Source organism: Chenopodium quinoa, unplaced genomic scaffold, assembly GCF_001683475.1.
Source record: "Chenopodium quinoa cultivar QQ74 unplaced genomic scaffold, ASM168347v1, whole genome shotgun sequence".
NCBI lineage: Eukaryota > Viridiplantae > Streptophyta > Magnoliopsida > Caryophyllales > Amaranthaceae > Chenopodium > Chenopodium quinoa.
The window spans coordinates 1585919-1607690 of record NW_018745684.1 but is presented as its reverse complement, the minus strand read 5'-3'; the positions used below and the strand labels follow the sequence as shown (position 1 = coordinate 1607690).

Below are 21772 nucleotides of genomic sequence, written 5' to 3'. Positions count from 1 at the left end.
TGTTCAGCCCGTGGACCATTATTGGCATTACATTCTTTCGATTTTGTTGGAACCATATTAGACCGGAATCTCTCATAGAACTAGAATGCCGTGTGACTTGTGTTATTGTGTAGTTATATTCTTAGAGCGATATGTTAAAATAAAAACTTACTATACAACCGTGATATTTGCATGTACTAGTAAGAGTTTGTAGACCCACTTGGCAAATGTAGAAAGAGGTGCAGACTGCACTCTCCGCAGAACAACACCCAAAACTAAAAAATTATAGTATATACTCGTATGGTACAAATCGGAGGGAACAAATTCATACCCACCATAACAGCCCACTGGAATACACATGCAACTGCTCCCAACAGTCTCTATCCATTCAAACATGAGCACGATTTTCCTTGCTTTCACTTATTACGATCAATTTTAAGATAATTTGAGCCATTGAGGTGAGGAAGGAGGAGGATTTGGAAATTTCTATCCAAAGTGCTCTAAATGGAGTTTGATCACAGGACTTTATAATCGTGAGATACTGAGTACTTTCTTTGTTTTTTTCAAGTGTCCCAATTTGATTGACGCACCTACCAAATTATACAAGTTAAACATGTAAATAATGAAAAAGAATTAAAGGATGGCCGTTAATTATACTATTTCGATATGAAATTATTTATACTAGTGTAAAAGTTAAACTGACGCACTTATAAAAACACTGGTCAGTGCTGAGTGGGTGTACAAACCTTATCGATGGGCATCCACCGGATACCGAAGAACACGTTTGACGTCATTGATAGCATCCACCGTATGCATGCACATTGGTAAACAAGAAAATGGGCGGATGACCAGAACCATTATCCAAATACCATCGTCCAACTAACAATATAATAATATACCAAATTAATACAAGTAATTGACAAAAGCCAAGTGCACGTTGAATTTTTCCAACTTTTTCTTAGTCTTATCCATAATTTTCACCGACTATATATATACTCAACCAATTTGCTTTGTTTCCTCATCATAGTACACATAATTATCTCCTAAACAAGTTTTAAACAAGTAATTAAGTTTGTGTTCAAGCTAGAAAAGATATGGCAGATATTGCTATGTTAGTTGCTGAAGAGTATGAGAGGAGGGTGAAGATGATGAAGAAGATAGGTGCTGATGAAGCGAAAACGACGTCGTATTTGGCTTCAATTGAAAGGTTGAAGGAATACAAATTGTTCGATGAAACCCACATACAAATTAAGGTTGTTGATCCAAAAAGTGAAGTGGGTGTTGCTGCTCTTGATGGGTCATTTTCTGCTTAGTTAAGAAATTATTGTTCTGTTTTTTTCTTCCTTTTCTTCATTTTGGTGTACGTAGTTGTAATTAATTGTTCATGTTAATATGTAATCTTAAAGTTGTATTGATTAGGTTGTTGAATCTTGAATCTGAAGAAAAGGGTTGGATTAGTTTCATCTTTGGATGGTTATTATTCTTTACTTCTTTAGTCGTAAATATGTTGTCATATACAGATTTGATTTTTTTTGGTGTTCCACCCATTTCATCCTTTGAGCTAATCCGGATTCGAAAATCACTTCAACGACCATATTTATCTAATTTCACAATTTGTTAAATGTTGGTGTCAATTTTTAAAATACATTAATATTTTCCCTTAAATTACTTGCCTAAGCACTGAACAATTACTATCTTCATTCAAATCTAGTTGTTACGGTACATTCTAATCAGTGTTAATATTGAATCGAGTGAGAGATTATGATTTCAGTTTTAGTACAAGTTTTTTTTCGTGGTGGTAAACTAGAAAGTGGTACTAATAACTAACACACAGTTTTTCAAGTCTTAATAATTTATGATACTCTTTCTAGTTACCTTCTTCGTATTAGTTAATAATGGTTTATTCGACAAGATTCGACTCTATCTACATTACTTCTAATTAAATTAATGAGAATAAAATATACAATTATATACATATGATGACAAGTTTAATGTTACATTAATAAATAACACCATCCAACACATAATTTTGTGATAATTCTTAAACTAATAATTATTGTATCGTTATAAACAGCAATGCTTATAATCCTACATTATAATGGATCTTGCTAACAAACGCCTCCAGAACGTTAGATAAGCATTTAAAAATTACCTAAAATGGTATTAATTAAGGAATATAAGACAAAATCACACGTTGATCGGTGTATTTAATATTCATTTTAATATTATATTTCTAATTTTAGTTATTTTATTATCTAACGGTCCCTAGGACGTTCGTTGGCTTTTGTGCATTATAATTAGTGTTATCTTTTGTGGGGCCTTTTGAAAAAAAAACCAATTTTAATTAAATATAATTAGGAAAAATAATATCAACATCTTCACAAAAAAAAAAAAAAAAGTATCTTCTCTTCTTTCTTCCTCAACAACCTTCTACAAAAATACGCAATCAATATTTTCTCTCTCCTCCCGTTTTAATGGCGGACAATAACCAACAACCACCAGTAGTTCTAATCACTGGTTGCTCAGATGGCGGCATCGGAAACGCTTTGGCACGTGCTTTTGCGGCGGAAAACTGCCACGTGGTAGCCACTAGCAGATCTCTGACAACCATGTCATCATTGGAACAAGATCCTCGTATTACAGTCAAAGAACTGGATGTGTTATCCGAGGATAGCATAAATCACGTGATTTCCAGCATTTTGGATAAGTTTGGAAGGATTGATATTCTTGTTAATAATGCTGGTGTTCAATGTGTTGGTCCTCTTGCTGAGATCCCTATTTCTGCTATGCAACGAACATTTGAGAGAAAATACAAGTTGATATCTGATATCAACTTGTATTGTTAATATCAAGGGCATTTCGGTCTATTTTCCATTTATATGATGGGCAAATTGGTATTTCCGCAGTTTACATGGCTCTTCCCGTAATGAGTTCCCCGTTTTCTCCAATATTGACGTTAACGATGGACGTTAGTTTATTTTCTCTCATTGGAAAGGTCGCAACTCATTCTTCAATGGTTAAACGAGGAACGCAGACCTCAATTCCGGCGCCACTATACCGAAGTATCTGATACTGAGACGTTCACATAGTAATGCAGGTGACATTGTTCCGTTTGTATTCGAAGTGGACTGGACCAATGGTGGTGAATTTTGCCGGCGACGACATGGCTGCCTCGGTTAGTTTGATTTCGTAAAATTAGGTGATTGAACTTATTGAATTTGGATATTGTTGTATAATTGATGATTATCGATTTGTACTGGAGTATTGGAATGTATGTGTGGATGCAATTAGGATTTTAAGCTTTGTTATTCCTGATTATCAATCATGATAATCATAGAAATTGATGGTATTCAACTAGGATTATAAGTTTTGCGATTGAATTGTTCAAAATTTAGATTGACAACATTTCTCCGATTAGATATACACCGGATAATTTCGTAGCCTAGATCCAACTTCTGATTTGTGTTTTTGTGGAGATTAACCTGGAGCTAACAGAATCATCTTCGTTTTCTCTCTCATTAAGTTTTTTGATTTGATTTTCTCTCTCCTCCAACCCAGATCTGAGTAAAGTAAAGGGAGTAAACGTCGTTACTCTTCCCGTCAATTGAAGATCCGTAACATGTTTTGTAAAAGAAATGAAAACAACGAAGCCTAACTCAGCTTTCCAATACTTTATGAATACTTTCCAAAAAGTTAGCCTATTATTTACGAGACTGCCATTATATTAACATTTTTTGTTGATATCTGATATCAATGGGGACAGCCTCAACATTTGATACCAATGTTTTTGGTAAAACATCGAGTTTTTGCGATTGTATATTTAACAACTACGACTGTCTGTTCACTTTTAGTTGCAACGTTTGAAATTTGTTATTTCGTATATTTTCATTTGACCGCATTTGGTGATTTATATCTATCACTTAAGACTAAACATAGTCGGGAGACTTTTGTTAGATTCATTTCAATATATGTTTTCATAATTTTTTTTGATATTTTTTAGTGATTCTGTCATTAGAGGTCTAGAGATGTGAAGGGTTTAAATTATGTATTGGCAAATGTGGGACTCAAAGCGTTGCAACTAAAAGGGAACGGAGGAAGTATGAAATGTAAACAGGTCTGTCTGATTGAGTTATAATACTGTATGTTTTATATGAACAGGTACCATGAGATTGATACAAGGGGTGGTTCCGAACATGGCGTTGAGAAAAAAGGGAAAGATAGTGAATGTTGGGAGTGTTACTGTATTGTCACCTTTACCATGGGGAGGTGTTTATACAGCGTCAAAAGCTGCTATACATGCTCTTTCAGATTCTCTAAGGTTTGTGCTCATATAAAGTTGTATTTGTTATTCATTCGAGCAGTATGGTAATGATGCAATTAATTTGAAATTACTGAACTAATTAACTGGTATCATCTGAGAGAAATTGCCTATTAGGCACTCTAATAACCTACAGGCTACAGATTTGTTAGAATGGTGATTAGCACCCTTATTAAATCAGCTGCGTGGATATGGGTAGGCCGGTTAGAGGGTTAGTGTGTTCTGAGCTAGGTACAACCTTGGAGAATAACTTTGTTAGATTAGAGATAATGATAGCTACTTTTCATGCTAGAAGTATCTCTGAGCTCAAAAGCTGTCAGAAAAGATTACAGAACTTTCTGACAAATTGTGCTTGTAGGTACGGATATTCTGTCTGAAGTACAGTTGGTATCTCACTCTCTCAGTCAACATTTGGTAGAATTCAGAGTTTAAGCTTTAGGAAACAGTAATATGGACTTTATAAATGATCTAACTGTAAAACTTGTGAGCAGTCACGTATGTTCGAATCCCTAGACTCCCAGTACACGCAGCAGTAATGTAACTTCATAATGTGATCTGAATGTAAAAACTCTTGAGCAGTTTGGTATCCTCGGAGGTCTGTTGGCCTTCTGATGCTCGAGCCTAACAGAGGTCTCCTTATTGCGTCACTCTGATAGGAATCATAGGATCATCAGCCTTTTTCCTTTTTTTTAGTCCTGTTTTATGAGCCCCTTTCCCATGTTTGTAAAAAAGTCAGAAATTTGGTGATTATTGCTTGAAAATCTTGCCATTAACGGCCTAATAGAGTTTGATGTCAATAAACATGCTAGAAAATACGAGGAGAAGAATTTGTAGAACATTGAGTTTTCTTTTGGGGTTATGTCCGTTTGTAGTTTGTACATATCAAATGACTGCTAGAAATCAATTGTATTATTGGCCTAGAAAAAGTTGTTCACTATTAACTTGTAGTCTTCTACTCCATTGCGCAGGTTAGAGCTTGGGCTTTTAGGTATTGATGTTATCATTGTTGTACCTGGTGCTATCAAATCAAATATAGGGAACACCGCCATTGCTACCTATAGCCAATTTCCAGAGTGGAAGCTATACAAGCAATATGATGCAGCTATACGCGAAAGAGCTACCATTTCCCAGGGCCCTAAGTCAACACCAGCAGAAGAGTTTGCAAAGAAAACTGTCACTCAGATAATGAAGAAAAAACTGCCTGCTTGGTTCTCCTATGGCCATCAGTCCACTGTGATGAAAATTATGTATTATATGCCAATCTTTGTCCGGGATTTCATTATGCGGCTTGTAATGAAATGCTGATTTGTTAGTATAAGAATTTTGTATTACTCCTTTTAACGTTGATTGATGCCTCCATTGATCATAGCTACGCGAGTCTGGTGATCTGGTCTAGTATTCTGCTCACCCAAAGTTTCTCAACAATCTTGGTGTAATCATCCTGCCTTATGGCGAATTACCAGCAGGCTCAGGTGTCATTCGCTTCACAAAAATTGGGTTACCTTCGCTGCCTATCAGGACAATAACAGAGGATCAAAGGAAGCCTCGCTTTTGTTAGTTTATTTAGCAAAAAATTGAATGCATAACCACAAGGGTACCTTCAAAATTATGTTCATAACTTATTTTGAAATAGTGTTTGTACCAATATAAATGATCAATTAATCCCCTATTAACAAAAAAAAATTATTAGGGTTTTTTCTTGGTTCCTTTTAGAGTTTCTCTCTTGTGAGGGTTTTCCTAGCCTCCATTGCTAGATTTTTTCTGTTTTTTTTTAAGGTTTTCTTCTCTCTTTTCTCTCCATCTCCTTTCTTCTTGGTCTCAATTGTGAATCGAAGCTTCTACTGGTAACCAAAAAACATTTTAATTGCTTTCACTAAATAGATCTCATCCTTGTGATGATGATTTTTCTCTTGTGTTTTTTTTTTTGTTTATATGACGAGAATTATATGTTAATGCCGAATGACTATATTTTATTAATGAAATCCTTTTCTTGTCAAAAATAAAAAAAAATAAAAAAATCATTAAGTTCGTTTAATCCATCAATATTCCATAACTAGATGAAGCCCGTGTATTTTTTTGCAACTTATATTCGCATTTAATATTTTTATTTTATTTATTTTAAAATAAATTGTGAATTTTCTCTCATTCATTATATATTAAGATGAATTTTCTAATATGAAAAGATAATATTTTATATTTAATTAATTTAAATTTTAAAATTTCATTCGCCAATTTTACTTATGACATTTGAATTATTTAAGCCTAAAAGAAATTACAAATTTCTTATTTAATTGGAATTAATGCCTATTTATAATAATAACAAATCATAAGATGTAATCAATTCATAATAAAGTTTATTATTAGATATGGTAAATTTTGTTAACACAGAAGTTAATCTTTAAGACGAATAAAATATATTTTTATAAAATATTTTATTATAATCACTTGTCATATTATTATTTTTATCTAATCTATTTTTTTTTTTAAATATCAATTGAACGTTAATTTCATTTTTTTAAGGTTAATAGTATTTTTTTATATATATGTAAATGTAAGAAATAAAATAAATTGTTTCTTTTCTCTTAGATAAAATTTTCAATTTAAAAAGATAGTATTTTATTTTTATAATAAATTTAAATTTTTAACTTTAATCTTACGTGGCGCTTCAAAATAACAATCCTACGTGTATACATAACGCTCTAAAAATACTAATTTTTTAAAATTCAAAATCCTATGGCTCTCTAAAAAAAACTCCCCTATATATATATAAATATATATATATATATATATATATATATATATATATGTATACTAGTTTTGTGCCTGGACGATGCCCAGATGTTTGATAAAATTTTGAAATAATTTATTTACTTGAGTGTTAAATACGGTCAAATAATTCGTTCTGATAATGTAGGATATTTAAACATATGATGTCATATGGCTTATATTTATATAATAATATTTTTTTTGTAGTTTTGTTTATAAAGTTACTATTGACTTGAAATTATTTTTATTGAACTTAAATTATTTTTACTAAACTGAAAGTATTTTTTACCAAACTAAAATTAATTTTAACGAATTCTATATTATTATTTAAAATTAATTAAATAACAATACATTTTGTAAACGGCTAGCCACACCATCTAGCCGGACAAAGTAACCTCTATAAAACCGATCGAGTAACCCCTGTAATACTAACTGATTAACCTCAAACACTGACTAAGTAACCCCTATCTATAATACTGATTGAGTAACCACTACAACATTGACTAAGTAACCCCTATAACACTAATGAAGTAACTCTTGTAATCGTTGGTGACACGGTTAGGCTAGCTACATATAAAAGTTTGTGATTAAATATATTATAAATGAATCTTATTTTATAGAACTTTTTAAAACGAATTTGATGATGGAAATAAAATTGAGTTATAGAATATTTATTAAAAGTTATGATTAATTTTGTATATATGAAATATTAGAATTCTCATCGATAATAAAACTCTATACAACATTTTTATCTTAAAAAATCTATCCAAAAATCGGTTACTTAGCACTATATGTGTCACAATCATACCTATTTCTCCTACGTGGCGTGACATTTGGCGAAAAACTAGAATGTCAAGTGTCGCTGCCTCGTGGTCTGACTGCGAGACCGGCTTATTGTAATTTTTTTTAATCAGGAGCAATATTGTAGTTAAACGAGTTATAAATGAACAAAATTTACTCGTAGGACCTTTAATTCAAGAGTGAGTCAAGTTCTAACAAACGGATTACAAATGTAGCTAAAGATCGAGATTTAAAATCAGAAAACATGGGCATTAGATACAATCTTAGACTCTGTATACGAGAGTAGTAATACGAGTACATAACATAATAGCTATTTGGCTAATGCTTACCCGGCAGGGCCAGCACCGTGCTTGTTTCCTTCAAAGTTCAACTCTTTAATCTTTATGAATGTGTAACACCGTTTGAGATCTGTGAAACTACTTGATTATTTCGAACATTTCTATCTCATCACCAATCACATTAGTTGCCTTGCTCAGATACTTACATATTGGGTGAAGAACGAAATTATTCAAATTTTAAAACAAATAATGGTTAAAAAATTGTCACAAATTTCTTAACTATGAGAGCAAATCCAGCACCAAATAAGTCAACTTAAGTTTTCCAAACTATGTGCTATATTTCCCTATTATCAATAAAACTACCTAACCAAATATGCTTTTTATGCATACTAATACTTTAACACTAATTAAGGTTAGCAACTGGGAAACTATAGGGACCGAAATCCTAATCAGGCTTAATTAGTAATTACACATTACACAGCTCTACCTGCACTGAATCAACAGTCAAGAGCTACTATCCTAGTACCATTATTCCTTCCTGTATTTAATGTATGAATAAAAGCTCAACCTTTTTCCAACTCTCATGTCCCCCTTCTGAATGAGGACATCTTTGAACAAGGGAATGCTTCAATAGGGAAAAAAGGAGTCCATCTAAAATAATTATCACAAACAAATTTGAGAATCCCCATCATTGAAGCTGATGGGTTTGTGTATAATACACCATACCAGGTGGTTGAAGAGGACGAAAACTTGGAGGAGCTGGTGGTTGCTGTTGCATCAACATCATTGATTGTTGTTGTGACAATGGAGCTGATTGTTGTGCCATTGGCATCATCTGCTGTTGATTCATTTGCATTTGGTTTTGAGCCATAGGCATCATCGGATGCATGACATGAGGTGGTGGTGGGCCTGGGGGAGGAAGGCCCCCATAACCATAAGAATTGATCCCTCTTGGTGTTTGGGCATACTGTTGGGAAGTTGGATTTGAAAGTAACTGATACTGGGTCTGAGGGTTTGGGCTCATATTTTGCATGTTTTGCTGGTTCACCAACATTGATTGATACTGATTCGGGGGAGCAGCTGGCAGTGAAACTGATGGTGGCTGCTCCTGCTTTGACATAGAATTAAGGGCCGAACTGACAGATTGTGAGGGATAAGAACTCGAAACTGAGTTTGTTTTAGCAAGGCCAGCTTTCTTCTTAGCTTCTTCAGCTGCAAATGTTGACAGGACAGAAGTCATGATCAACTGAGATGAGCTAGAAGCAGTGAGTTTGTCAGCAACCTCAGCTGCAATGTCTGCAGCAGTCTTCTTGGATTTTCCCGCGTTGGCATTTGGAGTTGCAACATAATTTTCATCATTGAGCCGCTTTCGCATGTTATTAGCCTCCTCAGCTTGTGCTTTTGCAACCTGAACATAAAGATAATCCAGTTATTAATGAATTTACTTTCCAGAATCAAAATCATCAAATCTCTCCACCTCATATCAGCTCAACACAGCTGCAAGTCTGGAAGTAATAGTTAGTGCCTTAGTGGTGGCGTGGTAGGTAAGGCTACCAACTTTTCTTTTATATCTAACATATATAGAGCATAAAAAATAAGTCCAAATATAATGAAATAAGAGAACATGAGGGTCTTTCAAACATCAACTACAGGACATCTATTGAGGCCATGAGGGTCAAAGAAGCAGAAGAGTAAAGCTCTGTTCTAACTTATAAAATAAATTTCAGCAAAAGGGATGAGACATACATAATACTTACAAGAGTTCCCACCAAGAGGATCAGGGATAAGATATACAGAATACCCAATCAAGTTCTCACCAAGAGGATTAATGTTGAGAGATACAGGACAAGCCTAAATTCTGCAAAAGCAGAGGCAGCTATATGCATACAAGTATTACTATTACTGTTACTAAATAGTATTATTATTGTATCTCTATTGCCTGTCCTCTCATCAATCTATAAATCAGAATTAAGGTCAAAGTGTATACTTTCAACCATTGCTATTTGCACAACCATGTAAAAGAAAACCTTACAGAAGCAAACACAATTATCATAATTGTGAGTGACAAGAGCACTAGCAAGTACCTGCATTTGTGTACGAACATTCTCCAATTCAGATTCCTGCCAATGTCAGACACAGTGATCATATGTTAGACCAGCTAATAAAAGACCAGAGCTAAGAAAATGGTATCCATTTCTTTCCGATTCTTAAATTTACTCATCTTTACAAAAAAAAAAAAAAAAAAAAAAAAAAAATTAATCAACATTTCTTCTGCCTATTGTAACTAAAAATAAAAAAATCATCTGCCGGTCGTAAATAAAAAGCCTTAATTCATACCTGCTCTTGCAGCGTTTCTTTTAGCTGAGTAACAAGCACTGCTCTATTTGCTTCAACTGATTTCAGTTTCTCAACACACTCTTTCAAAATAGCCTCATCCTCCTCCAATTGTTTGGCCAAAGTTTTTCGCTGTGGATCCTTCGCTGAAATGTAGATTATCACGCTAAGCTTTCCTCATAACAAGAAATGCATCATATTCCACTAATAAAACAAATTTGTTCTATATTAAACACCAATCGGCATTTATTTTCATAATGGATACAGCAAATTAATTACAATCCCAGCAAATCTACACTTTACCTTGAGCACAAGCTTTTTCAACATCATGATCTATTTTCCTCACACGGTTAACTGCAGACTTGCACCTACTCATCTCTGATTCTTCTGTGAGATGTTCATTTAGAACTGAATGGAAAGCTGTCACAATTTTCTCTGCGGGGCCCCCAATAGATAATTTCTGTATCAATAATTGTGAGTTGCATGATGATTAAAACTTGTGTTAATAACAAGAGAATAAAACAAAGTATGGACAATCATCAGGGTCAACAATGGCCTCAGCACATAACAATAAATAATAAAAAAAAAAAAAAAGGGTTATCACAAACATGAAACCAACAGGATAGTAGGATCTCACCGTCCTTATGGAGCGTGAATCCCTTCGTACAATCTTGACTGTCCGTGATCGCTTCTTACTGAACTCAAGAGGAGGAAGTGCCTCATCTTTAAGCATTATATCTATCAGATTTTGTGCCTTGTTCCCAAAAACTTTTCTTTCATCCCAAATTGTAACCTGCAAAGCACAGATCAGAGCTTGGAATATGAATAATCATTTCATAAACTACACATGCTTTAATTCAAATTAAAAATTCTATCAAGTTTAATAACTTTAGTAGTATAATAATTGAAAGTAAACTTAAGATGTTCAGAACCAGAAAATAATTCATTCCAAAAGTTATGTGATACAAAAGCAATATATCGCAATTATAGGAGCAAGAATGTATAAGGCATACCAATCTGGAGACAACCTTCTTTCCTTGATCATCACCTTTGTTATGGACATCCTTGAGAGCCTGAGGAAGTACCTTCCAGAACTCAATAACAAACTCATTACCTTTACGTTTGCTGTTCTGTAGTATGTCATTGGCAAGATATAGAAGGGGAACTTTCTGAGTCATCTCAGAACTATGGAACTGTTGGTTCCATGTTGCTACAACCACTTCAGCTTTGCTTCGGTGAAATATACACCAGTGCGACAATGCTATTTAGGAGTTAAGGTGACAAGCATTCTAAATGACTTGCACAAACAATAGATAAAGCTAATAATTTAACCAACAATCTTTCAGCGCCATTATGGAGATGACAAGAGCTTCAAAACATAGCAGAATCCAAGCAAGAAAAACATACATATGAAACATATACATGAGAAACTATTTGTATCAGCAATAATAATGGCTTAGGGTGTGACAAACACAACTTAGAGATTTGAAAGAAACCGAAGATTGTATGCACTTCTACAGTGGCTATTATATCTTATGTAAAAAATAGAAAACTGATAACCACAACTCTCCAAAACCTCAATCCTCAAAATCTATTCATTCTCTCCTAATAAAAGGAACAAATCTCTCTACCAAAATGAGAATAAATAAACTTCCCATACACCCTATATAGCCCATGTTTACACCAAAAATGGGCGAACAAAATAAATTCCAATAACTTCCGATTTTGCTACCAAGATTGGCTTACTGGACTACCACAGATACTCTAATTAAGCCTAAGAAAGAATATTTCCTCATATGTACAGCATAGTCTCATTCTATGCAGATTATTCTTTTAAGGCAGTGTCCAACAAAGTGCATTCTTGTTGCAACAATTGGAAAAGTTCACCATAGTAAGTGCTTGCACCAGAAGAAAAGGGCTGCTAAGGAGAACACTAAAATATTCATCATTAATCTCGGCAACCTTGCCTATTAAGCAACCACACTTACATTTGTTTTCTAACATGAAGACTTAGCCCTCAATGGCATGGTATAAAAAATATATGTCAGATAGCAAGAGAGGAGATTAAAGTATTAAACATAGTTATATGTAAGCAATACTTAAGCTGGCAATCATCATAAATTGCTACAAATGTCCCAAAATCAACCACATCGTAAATCAAACAATTTCCTTGCTGCTTATCAACTTGCTTGAAGGTCTTCTAGATGGAAAATTCAAGTGAAAATTTGAACACAAAACCCCTTCACATTTTCCATGGTCTTCCTTTACAGTTTACACCACCACATACCTTTTCTAGAATGCTAATTGTTGGCACCAAAATGTATATCAGGATTTCTCTCATCACTACTCTGTACATTTAAATTCATAAAATCCAAGATTCATGACACCAAGTATCTAAATAGAACCAAATCATTCGGTGAAGTAAATACAATTAATGCATGAAAGGCATGAAAAGATGTTCTAACTTTGAATAGTGTTGAAGTCCACCCTCAATTTGATAAATATCCGCAAACCGTTGATCTCCTTTGAATCTACACAGCCTAAATGTAGAATCAAGTTTATCTACGTATTCATTGCCTATAGTAATCAATAAAACACCTCAACACCTCCACTACACGTGACCATACGTTAATGTTTCGCAACAAAAAAATATCCACATATAGGTCAGGGGATTATCAACAAATCCATTGCCTACAATGATCACAATCGAATATAGAATAATAACACCTCCACTTCACGTGACCATACGTTTTCATTTCACAACACTAAATATTGTCTTGAAGACTAAAAACACAAGGAGTATATAAAATCAAACCATCATCATTTACTACTGGGTTTGGCCACAGAGTAGTACAGCTACAAATTCATTGCCATTACCACCATTTAGAAGTTTATAATCGCCTACCAAACGAGCTGTAAATAGATTATACAAATCATATAAAAAAATTCAAGAAATACCTCACCAGTCACCACTAAAACAAAGGTAAATCAAGTAACAAACAAATGAATTCATAGCAATAAATTAAACATGGAAAACTTCAAAAAAAAAAATGGCATTAATTCCAGCAAAAAATAGAGAAAAAGAAGGATACTTTCTATACATTGTTGAGTGCTATTGAGCTTGGATAGCTTATCAGCTAATATCTGTTCACTGAAAACACTATTCATCCCAGCAAACCTCAGATTCTTTGCAGTACAAAAATGAATTAAATTTTACCGCAAATGAAGAGCTTTTCGGGTGAAAGTTCTTCGATTTATTGGCTTACAAACTTTCTTTCTCTCTCCTCCTGGTTCAATTGAATTCATGAACCAGAAAACCTAATAAACCCTCGGAATTGAAGCAAAACATGGAATTCCAACATCAATTATTTTTTGATTTTTCCAAAATTTCAACAACGGTATACAAAACTATTTCAATACACAAATCAGCACATTCGATTTATACAAAAAAATAAATTAAGAATGAAATTTGGACAACAAAGAAAAGAACAGCAAAATTACAGAGGAGAAATTGGGAAATGAATTAAAACCCTTATGATTTCGAACAAAGACGATTCCAATGAAAGCGAAAACAATGCAAAAGGCGAAGAAATCGATTGACTGAAATCAGTATTAATTCAATTCAACGAAGATGGAAAAAAAATCAAGAAATTTTTCAGAGATTCAAGGAAGAAGAAGAATTTGAGAGAGAAAGGTAGAGTTGAAGAGAAGAATGAATGAAGAGAGTGAGAAATCAATCGAAGAATTGAGATTTCGAAGGTTTTAGAGAGCCGCAAATATGACAAGAGTTGAGAGTGTTGTTGCAGAGGAGAGAGAAAGAGAAAGAGAAAAGAGGGGAATTTTAGATTTTAAAAAGAGTTGAGGATGTCTGTGAATGACTATAGGAAAGTGAGAAATTCATGTTCTTACTAATCTCCAGAGCATTTTTGTGTCAAGTTTTTCAACTAGAATTTCTTCCATTGGATCTTCTCATTCATCATCATTTGTCCCCCTCTAGTGCTTGTCATAAGGGTTTTATGATATTACGATTTTGCCTTTGTGAGGATCGACATTATTGGAATCTCTGATCTTAATTTTGTTCGTAATGCGGGATTTTTGAATTTAATCGGTGTTATTTAAATCTATTGTCCCGCTAAAATTATCGAGATTAAGGTTTTTGACCCAAGTTGGTGGGATTTTATCGATGTAAGTTACAATTTGACTACCTACCAGAGAATAAGTTGCTTGACTCTTGTGACAACCAACCACTTGATCTAATATTTTTGAATGCTTAGTTGACAAAAGAATGTGTCTACGATATAAAAATATAGTGTTTAATTCAACCATAAAATTATACGAGTGATTTGTTAGAAAATGATACAAGTATACTGGTTGACTTTTATTTTCAAACATGTGCATGTTGCTAACTTTAAAGTTTAAACTGTTGCATTTATTTGATTTTATCAAGTGAAGCATGTAAAAAAGAATATTTTACAAGCGTTTGTTGTGGCGAACTTTTTAAGGGTGATTGTTGGAACATTTTACTAATCAAACAAATTTGTGATATTAGCATTTTATATCATCAACAAACAATTGAAATGGGATTACAATTAAGTTGCATGATTTTGACAATATGAATAGTGGAACTACCTTAAATGACACTTTGTCGACTTCGTTATTCCCATGTGTCCCATATAAGTCTAAGTTCGGAAATTAAAAAACTAAATCGCTTGGATTGATAATATGAAAATAAACACATAAATAAATAGTCACAAATTTTACTAGTATATGCATATCACTAGTTCTACTCGTACGGGTTTGGCTTAACAAACTTCCTTAGTTTCTTGCCTAGAAAATAGATGTCCTGTTGCTATAACTAGAATTTGTTTACAATTACCAAAAATCTAACTTCAGTACAAATGCAAAATGTTATGATGTTATGATTTACAAGTCAAGAGGAGCTCCCGATGAAATCATAAATTTGATTAACTATATGTTAGATTAATTTACTTTACATCTGATTTCAGAGCTCTTATTAGAGAATTAACAGGTTAGGGAGATTCAAAGGCTCCGATCTACCACCCATAGTGCCATATATACATCGAATTCAACAACAGCGGGAAAGGATGCCATTCAAACAGATACGGGGATTATGTTTGATGACTTTCATGTTGGAAATTACAAGTTTAGCACTCCTGCAAAAGACCACATCAACCAGCAAACAAACAACAATTTACCTTTGTCAACATTGTCATAAACTTTGAAACCATTAAGTAAACTTCCCGAGTTGGCTGCAGCATCAAACAGGAGGACGTGCATGTAGTTGGACAGATAAGAGTCTGACATACTGCTTGTGTCTGAAGAGTATGAACATGCTACTGTATATAACAAACTCAAATTCTTAAACAAATTAACAACACAAGTAAAATCAAATTATGTCCTACAGAAGGTTTCAAGAAAAACAGAGTAATCTGTTCAATAAAAGAAAAAAGGAGACAGGCCAAAGCCACAATCCAGCCCATAGGATGAAGGTTCATTCAACATATGGGGTTCGCTCAGAGAAATTTCTCAACTCGAACAAAAAACTTTAAGGGAGACCCCAGACAATAAGCAAACAACATCCATCAGGATCTCCTCGACTGGATAAGTTTCATCCTAATACTAACTATTGTGTTGACCAAGAAAGCTGCAAATACATCATTTCTTCCTCAACATTTACATCCTAACACATGAGCAACCAGTTACCAACCTGGGTCCTACTGCTTAGAGTTTCTACTCCGAGCTTCAAGTACAGCAGCCACTTGCTCATCGGACAAAGGCAAGTAGTAGATCCGAGGTGTTGCCTTTGTTTTCCTAAATAAATCATCCAAGGTCACTATAGGAGCCTCTACTTTTTCCATTGGTGGGGGTGGAGGTGGAACAGCCCATTCCCTAGCCTGAGGCGGGTTTGTTAAAGGAGGTGGCGGTGGTAGAGAGGGTTGTTGTGCCATCTGCTGTCTAAGGCTTTGTTGGCGGGGTGAAGGCTGCGTCACTGTTGGAGATAGTTCTGCAACTGCCGGGCCAGAACTCACAGGAGCTGCTGGAGATGGAGCTGGCTTCTCTGAACGAGCTTTAACCTCCTCCGGATCAACAAACTCAGCCAAGAGTTGGCGTCCACCATTTGGAGGCCACTGTAAGTTGTACACAGCGTTCCTTGTTTCCATTGCCTCTTCAACAGATGAATACTGCAAAAAAATGAATAACAAGAACAACAATTATATATCACTGATAACAGTCAACTGCACCAAGGTACATCCAAGTACAAGACAAAGGATAAGAACTTACTGTGACATAGCAATGTGTTTTAATGTGGTCCATCCAGAAACTAGTGACAGTCCCTGTTTTGGCCAAAAGTTCTTGGACAGCTTTTAGGGTAAAAGGACGCAGAAAACGATCAATCCTGAGAGAATTAGTAGCAGGCTTTGACGAGGGTGGAACTGTATATAATTGAGCCATTATGTTAGAAAACAAATATCAGGGTGTGCAGGTGAATGATGACAGAACTATTTACCACAAAAACAAATTTGACCAACCTTCACGCTCTTTAGGAGGCTCATCAGCACCACTAACTGATTTAGATCCAGAGAGATTACGTTTCAAAACAGCAGGTTGTGCCACATCCTTAACTGCAGATCGGGGTGAATTGTTTGACATTTGAGCCTCCTTAACCTCGCTGCTTTCAGTTTTCCATCTACGTTGCCTCTTTGTGGGCTCATTATTCAAAACTGCTTCTTGATCTGTATAACAGAGAACCACGTTGAGATATCATATTGAACACATATATTAAGACTGGTTTAACAGAGCAATACAAGTGAATCCCCAATCAATTATCACAACTCACAAAACATATTCTCGGTTTTAGAGATGACGACCATTACTTCAAGCTGTTCCAAACTTCAAGAAAATACTTTCACTTTCGACTACGGAGGATTTAACGTTAAAGAAGCTACATTCAATCTTTACATGTTCTCAGTTTTAGAGATGAAAACCATTACTTCAAGCTGTTCCAAACTTCAAGAAAATACTTTCACTTTCGAAAACGGAGGATTTAACGTTAAAGAAGCTACATTCAATCTTTTAATATTGAAGGAACTCCTACCTGTGGTCTCCCAAAACTGGGGGTGGGAATGTGGGATCTAGCTGACTTACCTCTATCCAAAAAAAAAGGTAAAAAAAAAAAAAAAAAGATAAAGGAAAAAAAAAAGAAAAAAGTAGCCCCCGATTAATATACTTCCTCCGTTCATTTTTAGTTAGCACGAATACTTTTTTGGGGGGTAAGCTTTGTAATGTTAAATGTCAAATGTGCCCTTAATTCTCTTTTCTCTCTCCTCCCCACAATAGACCCAACTTCTCTCCTCCATAAACCCCTCTCCCTCTCCCTCTCCTCTCTTAGAGCCATCCACCATACACAAGTAACACAACACCTTAGATTATCTCTCCTCCCTCACAACCACCACCATTCCATTTCCTCACACGTCCTTTGCCATCCGTGTTCTCTCTCCTCTCTTTCCCGCCGCAAACTTGTCTCCCCTCTATTGCCACCTTTCTTCTCTCCTCCCTCCACTCTCATTCTCATCAACTAATCACTGTATTCCTCTTCCATTGGCCGAGCAAAGCAAATTTTGATGCCGCATCTATATAAAGAGATCTAAAAATTGTAAATGTTGGTGTCGAAGAGAGATTAATCTAGGGTTTAATCTTTAATTGGGTTTCGATGTGGTTTGTTCACTTCTTTTCAGAAGGTTGTTGATGGTAAAAGGGCCGACGAAGGTGGGATCTAGTGGTTGCTAATTGAAGGGAGTAGTGGGATCAAGGAGCGGGTGGCGGTGGTGGTGGTGGTGGTGGTGGTGGGCCTAGTGATTGGTTCTTAAATCGTGAAGGGTAGTTGAAAAGGGTAGGCAGGTTAGTGTGGGGTGGGCAAAATAGAAGGGGTATTTCTGTAATCTCTTTTTCTCTCACCTCACCTCTACTTATTTTGTGTGCCAAAACCAAACGAGTCAACTATAAAAGAACTGAGAACAAAAGGCATAACAATTTGTTATCTATATAATGCTGATCAGCCAATAAGTTTCTGTAAATGTTGGTGTCGAAGAGAGATTAATCTAGGGTTTAATCTTTAATTGGGTTTCGATGTGGTTTGTTCACTTCTTTTCAGAAGGTTGTTGATGGTAAAAGGGCCGACGAAGGTGGGATCTAGTGGTTGCTAATTGAAGGGAGTAGTGGGATCAAGGAGCGGGTGGCGGTGGTGGTGGTGGTGGTGGTGGTGGGCCTAGTGATTGGTTCTTAAATCGTGAAGGGTAGTTGAAAAGGGTAGGCAGGTTAGTGTGGGGTGGGCAAAATAGAAGGGGTATTTCTGTAATCTCTTTTTCTCTCACCTCACCTCTACTTATTTTGTGTGCCAAAACCAAACGAGTCAACTATAAAAGAACTGAGAACAAAAGGCATAACAATTTGTTATCTATATAATGCTGATCAGCCAATAAGTTCAGTATTATCTATAAGAGCACCAGGGGAGGTGGTGCAGAGGGACCCAAATGATTCTTGCTCCTGTTTATTCACACATCCTAAAAGTTATCAGCACCACTTGTTGCTATGCAATTCAATTTTCTGAATAACAAAAGCAGCTGCATAAGATTACAGACCTCCATCTCTCTTCGCTATTATAGCTTAATCCACCCAACTTAGGGGTTGTTTAGTTCACTAAGCTGGAATGGATTGGTATGGATTTTCATACTTCGGTGGTATGGATTCTATATCTCATACCAATCTAAAGTTGTTTGGTTTAATCACGGAATGGATTCTATATCCCATACCAATCTAAAGTTGTTTGGTTTAATCACGGAATGGATTCTCATAGTTGAGTAATAGTATGGATTATGAATCCTTAGAAGGGAGGTGGGTATGAGATTCCAATGGAATGGAGTGGAGTTAAAATCCCCCCAGGTATGAGATTCCATACTTAAATAGCCCAACCAAACAAATAAAATCATGGATTGGATTGGAATCCATTCCAAGAAGTTCAACCAAACAGCCCCTTAATGCCATCACCCAAAAGTTCAGATACAAGGAACTCAGTTCTTACCCTAACTCCAACCATTGAAAAACACTAAACTATAAAAAATTAAAGATTGATGAAAGTTAAATAAATGAAAATCTCGAGATATTTTGAAAATAAACAAATCTAAATTTGAATGCAGAAATGACCAATGTAGCAAAACTTTATAGATGGTAAAGAGAATGCAGATCTGCACCTGTAATTGCTATAAAGACAGCAATATATCTTGTTCATAGTGTAACAATTGAATATCAAATTTTAATTAACGCTAGAGAAATGAGAGCATGGTTAATAAAAACAAAGGATGCCATGACCAAATTCTCACCTGCAAGCTTTCTCTTGTCAGTTGAAGAAGCAGCAACAACATTATTTTCATGATCAGTACCTTTTTCTATAATAGGCACATCAATATCCATGGTTGCAATAGGCCTTTCTTCCTCAATAGTAGTGACCTCAATTTTCTCATTCTTTTCTACAACTTCTTCAAATTTATAATTTGAATCAATATGCTTACTTTCCAAGGCATCTTCTTCCATGGAATCATCACATGAACTTCGATCTAAGTTTAACTTTTCAGAAGAACCCAATTCTGCACTATAATTTTTCTGGCTCACATCCGCATTTGTAACACTGTTATCTGTCTCTTGAACAGAAACCTTGTTTTCGTATGGCTCCTCAACATCACTTGGATGTGAATTGCCACCGTCGGGGAATAAATCGCTTGATGATGGTTGCACCATCTCAGGCTTAACATCAGATTCTAATTTAACATTATCAGCAATTATGTTATCCTTTAGGTCATTCTTTTCATTAAAAGACACAGAATCAGTAGAAATAGAATTAGATTTTACGGGAAACCCTAAACTAGAGCTGACCTCAGATACCTGGTTGTTTGCATCAGAAGATTCCAGCTTCTCATCATGTAGTGGCTTTATATCCTCCGATTGCTCCTGCGCTGTTGAACCCTCATCAACCCTCTCGATTTTACCATCTTGCGACCCCTCCCTGTCCACTGCTATATCAGACGACAAACTCTCACTAATCTCATTGCCTAAACCAACAGAGGGTACATCATTTGCAGCCAATGCACCCACCTCTGGAGGTTGATCATTCCCTAGAACTACCACAGACTCCTGCTCTTCGATACTAACCTTGCCCTCAACTGGTTGTTCAATACTAACCTGGCTATCACCCTGAAGTGACACATCATCCAAGTTTGTGATTCCAACGTCAGCATAACCCACATTAACCTCAGCATTAACAGGAATGCCTAATCCTAATTCAGCGATCCCACTACCAGTTTGTTCAGTTATGGCGACTTGAGATATGTTATTAGGCTGTATATCCTGAACACCATTGTCAGCCTCTTGTTTCTCAGCTTCCATTTCATTACGCAGAGATTCATCCAACCGTCTCACTAGTTCTTCCTTCAAACCCCTGGTGGTCAGCTTTCGCCTCTTGAGTTCTTCCTTCAGTTCCGTAACTTTCCATTGATCAATCGGTCGGTTATCTAAAACAGGGAACCCCGACGAAGCCTTCATCTTCAAGCCTACCTTAAAAGATAGACTATCTTTCAGAACAACAGCAAGAAAACACTGATAAAAACAAAACCAATAACTTATCCACAATATTAACTACTCCTAACAAGATCAAACAATAATCAGTGCAAAATAATATTACTAGTGACAAGTTCACAAATGCAAAACCCTAATTACACAAACACGAAACCAAAGAGCAATTAACCGACATTGAAACCCTAAATAAAAAACCCCAGGAAAAATTGTCTATATACCAAATCAAAATTCCAACACCATTTATTTTCATTTTCTCGAAATTAGATAACGGAGAGCAAAATGCGATTCCTTCCACATAATTTTATTCCAAAAAAATAAAAAAAAATCCAAAATTCATAATCAATTCACGGAATTTGGGTTTTAGTCCACCAATTCGTAACAAAAATGTATGGAAATGAAATAAGAAAATTTAGGTTTTCTGGAAAATTAAAAAAAAAAATACAAATTGAAGTATTTTAAGAAAAAGAAAAGAATCTAAAGGGATGGAGAAATGGAAAAACATACCAGAGAAAGATGAATATATGACGTCAGTAAAGGGGAGCACCGATGTGGCGGCGGAGACGGCGGTGGAGGTCGGCCGGAGGAAACGACGACAGCGGCGGCGGCGACGACGGAGAGAGAAAGGGGGTGTGAAGAGAGAGGAGAGAGA

The 21772-nt window shown here is 35.3% G+C and overlaps 3 protein-coding genes across 3 annotated transcripts; 1 reads left to right on the top strand and 2 right to left on the bottom strand.

The window, feature by feature from the left end:
* Positions 1-2140: 2140 nt before the first annotated feature.
* Positions 2141-6185, top strand: LOC110717934 (NADPH-dependent 1-acyldihydroxyacetone phosphate reductase-like). The gene is made up of 4 exons (XM_021896732.1): positions 2141-2776; positions 3750-3769; positions 4138-4297; positions 5266-6185. Exons 1-4 carry the CDS (start codon positions 2454-2456, stop codon positions 5600-5602), a joined length of 840 nt encoding a protein of 279 aa, XP_021752424.1. The 5' UTR covers positions 2141-2453; the 3' UTR covers positions 5603-6185.
* Positions 6186-8351: 2166 nt separating this feature from the next.
* On the bottom strand, positions 8352-14430 carry LOC110717574 (regulation of nuclear pre-mRNA domain-containing protein 1B-like). Its single transcript, XM_021896309.1, has 7 exons — positions 13569-14430; positions 11490-11737; positions 11114-11269; positions 10780-10936; positions 10480-10622; positions 10227-10262; positions 8352-9550 (listed from the first exon to the last, which is right to left on the bottom strand). The coding sequence occupies exons 1-7, from the start codon at positions 13642-13644 to the stop codon at positions 8831-8833; spliced, it is 1536 nt and encodes a 511-aa protein (XP_021752001.1). The 5' UTR covers positions 13645-14430; the 3' UTR covers positions 8352-8830.
* A 1383-nt stretch (positions 14431-15813) lies between these two features.
* On the bottom strand, positions 15814-21772 carry LOC110718182 (actin cytoskeleton-regulatory complex protein PAN1-like). Its single transcript, XM_021896991.1, has 5 exons — positions 21628-21772; positions 19875-21144; positions 17028-17231; positions 16780-16931; positions 15814-16679 (listed from the first exon to the last, which is right to left on the bottom strand). Exons 2-5 carry the CDS (start codon positions 21088-21090, stop codon positions 16212-16214), a joined length of 2040 nt encoding a protein of 679 aa, XP_021752683.1. The 5' UTR covers positions 21091-21144; positions 21628-21772; the 3' UTR covers positions 15814-16211.

Coding starts and splice junctions, on each gene's coding strand:
- LOC110717574 (XM_021896309.1), bottom strand. CDS start 13,644: ATGAATAGTGTTTTCAGTGAACAGATATTAGCTGATAAGCTATCCAAG. Junction 10,263..10,479: donor AAGAAACGCTGCAAGAGCAG/GTATGAATTAAG, acceptor TGACATTGGCAG/GAATCTGAATTGGAGAATGT. Junction 9,551..10,226: donor ATGTTCGTACACAAATGCAG/GTACTTGCTAGT, acceptor CTTTATGTTCAG/GTTGCAAAAGCACAAGCTGA.
- LOC110717934 (XM_021896732.1), top strand. CDS start 2,454: ATGGCGGACAATAACCAACAACCACCAGTAGTTCTAATCACTGGTTGC. Junction 2,777..3,749: donor ATTTCTGCTATGCAACGAAC/ATTTGAGAGAAA, acceptor GACAGCCTCAAC/ATTTGATACCAATGTTTTTG. Junction 4,298..5,265: donor GCTCTTTCAGATTCTCTAAG/GTTTGTGCTCAT, acceptor TCCATTGCGCAG/GTTAGAGCTTGGGCTTTTAG.
- LOC110718182 (XM_021896991.1), bottom strand. CDS start 21,090: ATGAAGGCTTCGTCGGGGTTCCCTGTTTTAGATAACCGACCGATTGAT. Junction 17,232..19,874: donor TGACAAGAGAAAGCTTGCAG/GTGAGAATTTGG, acceptor TCTGTTATACAG/ATCAAGAAGCAGTTTTGAAT. Junction 16,932..17,027: donor GCCTCCTAAAGAGCGTGAAG/GTTGGTCAAATT, acceptor AATTATATACAG/TTCCACCCTCGTCAAAGCCT.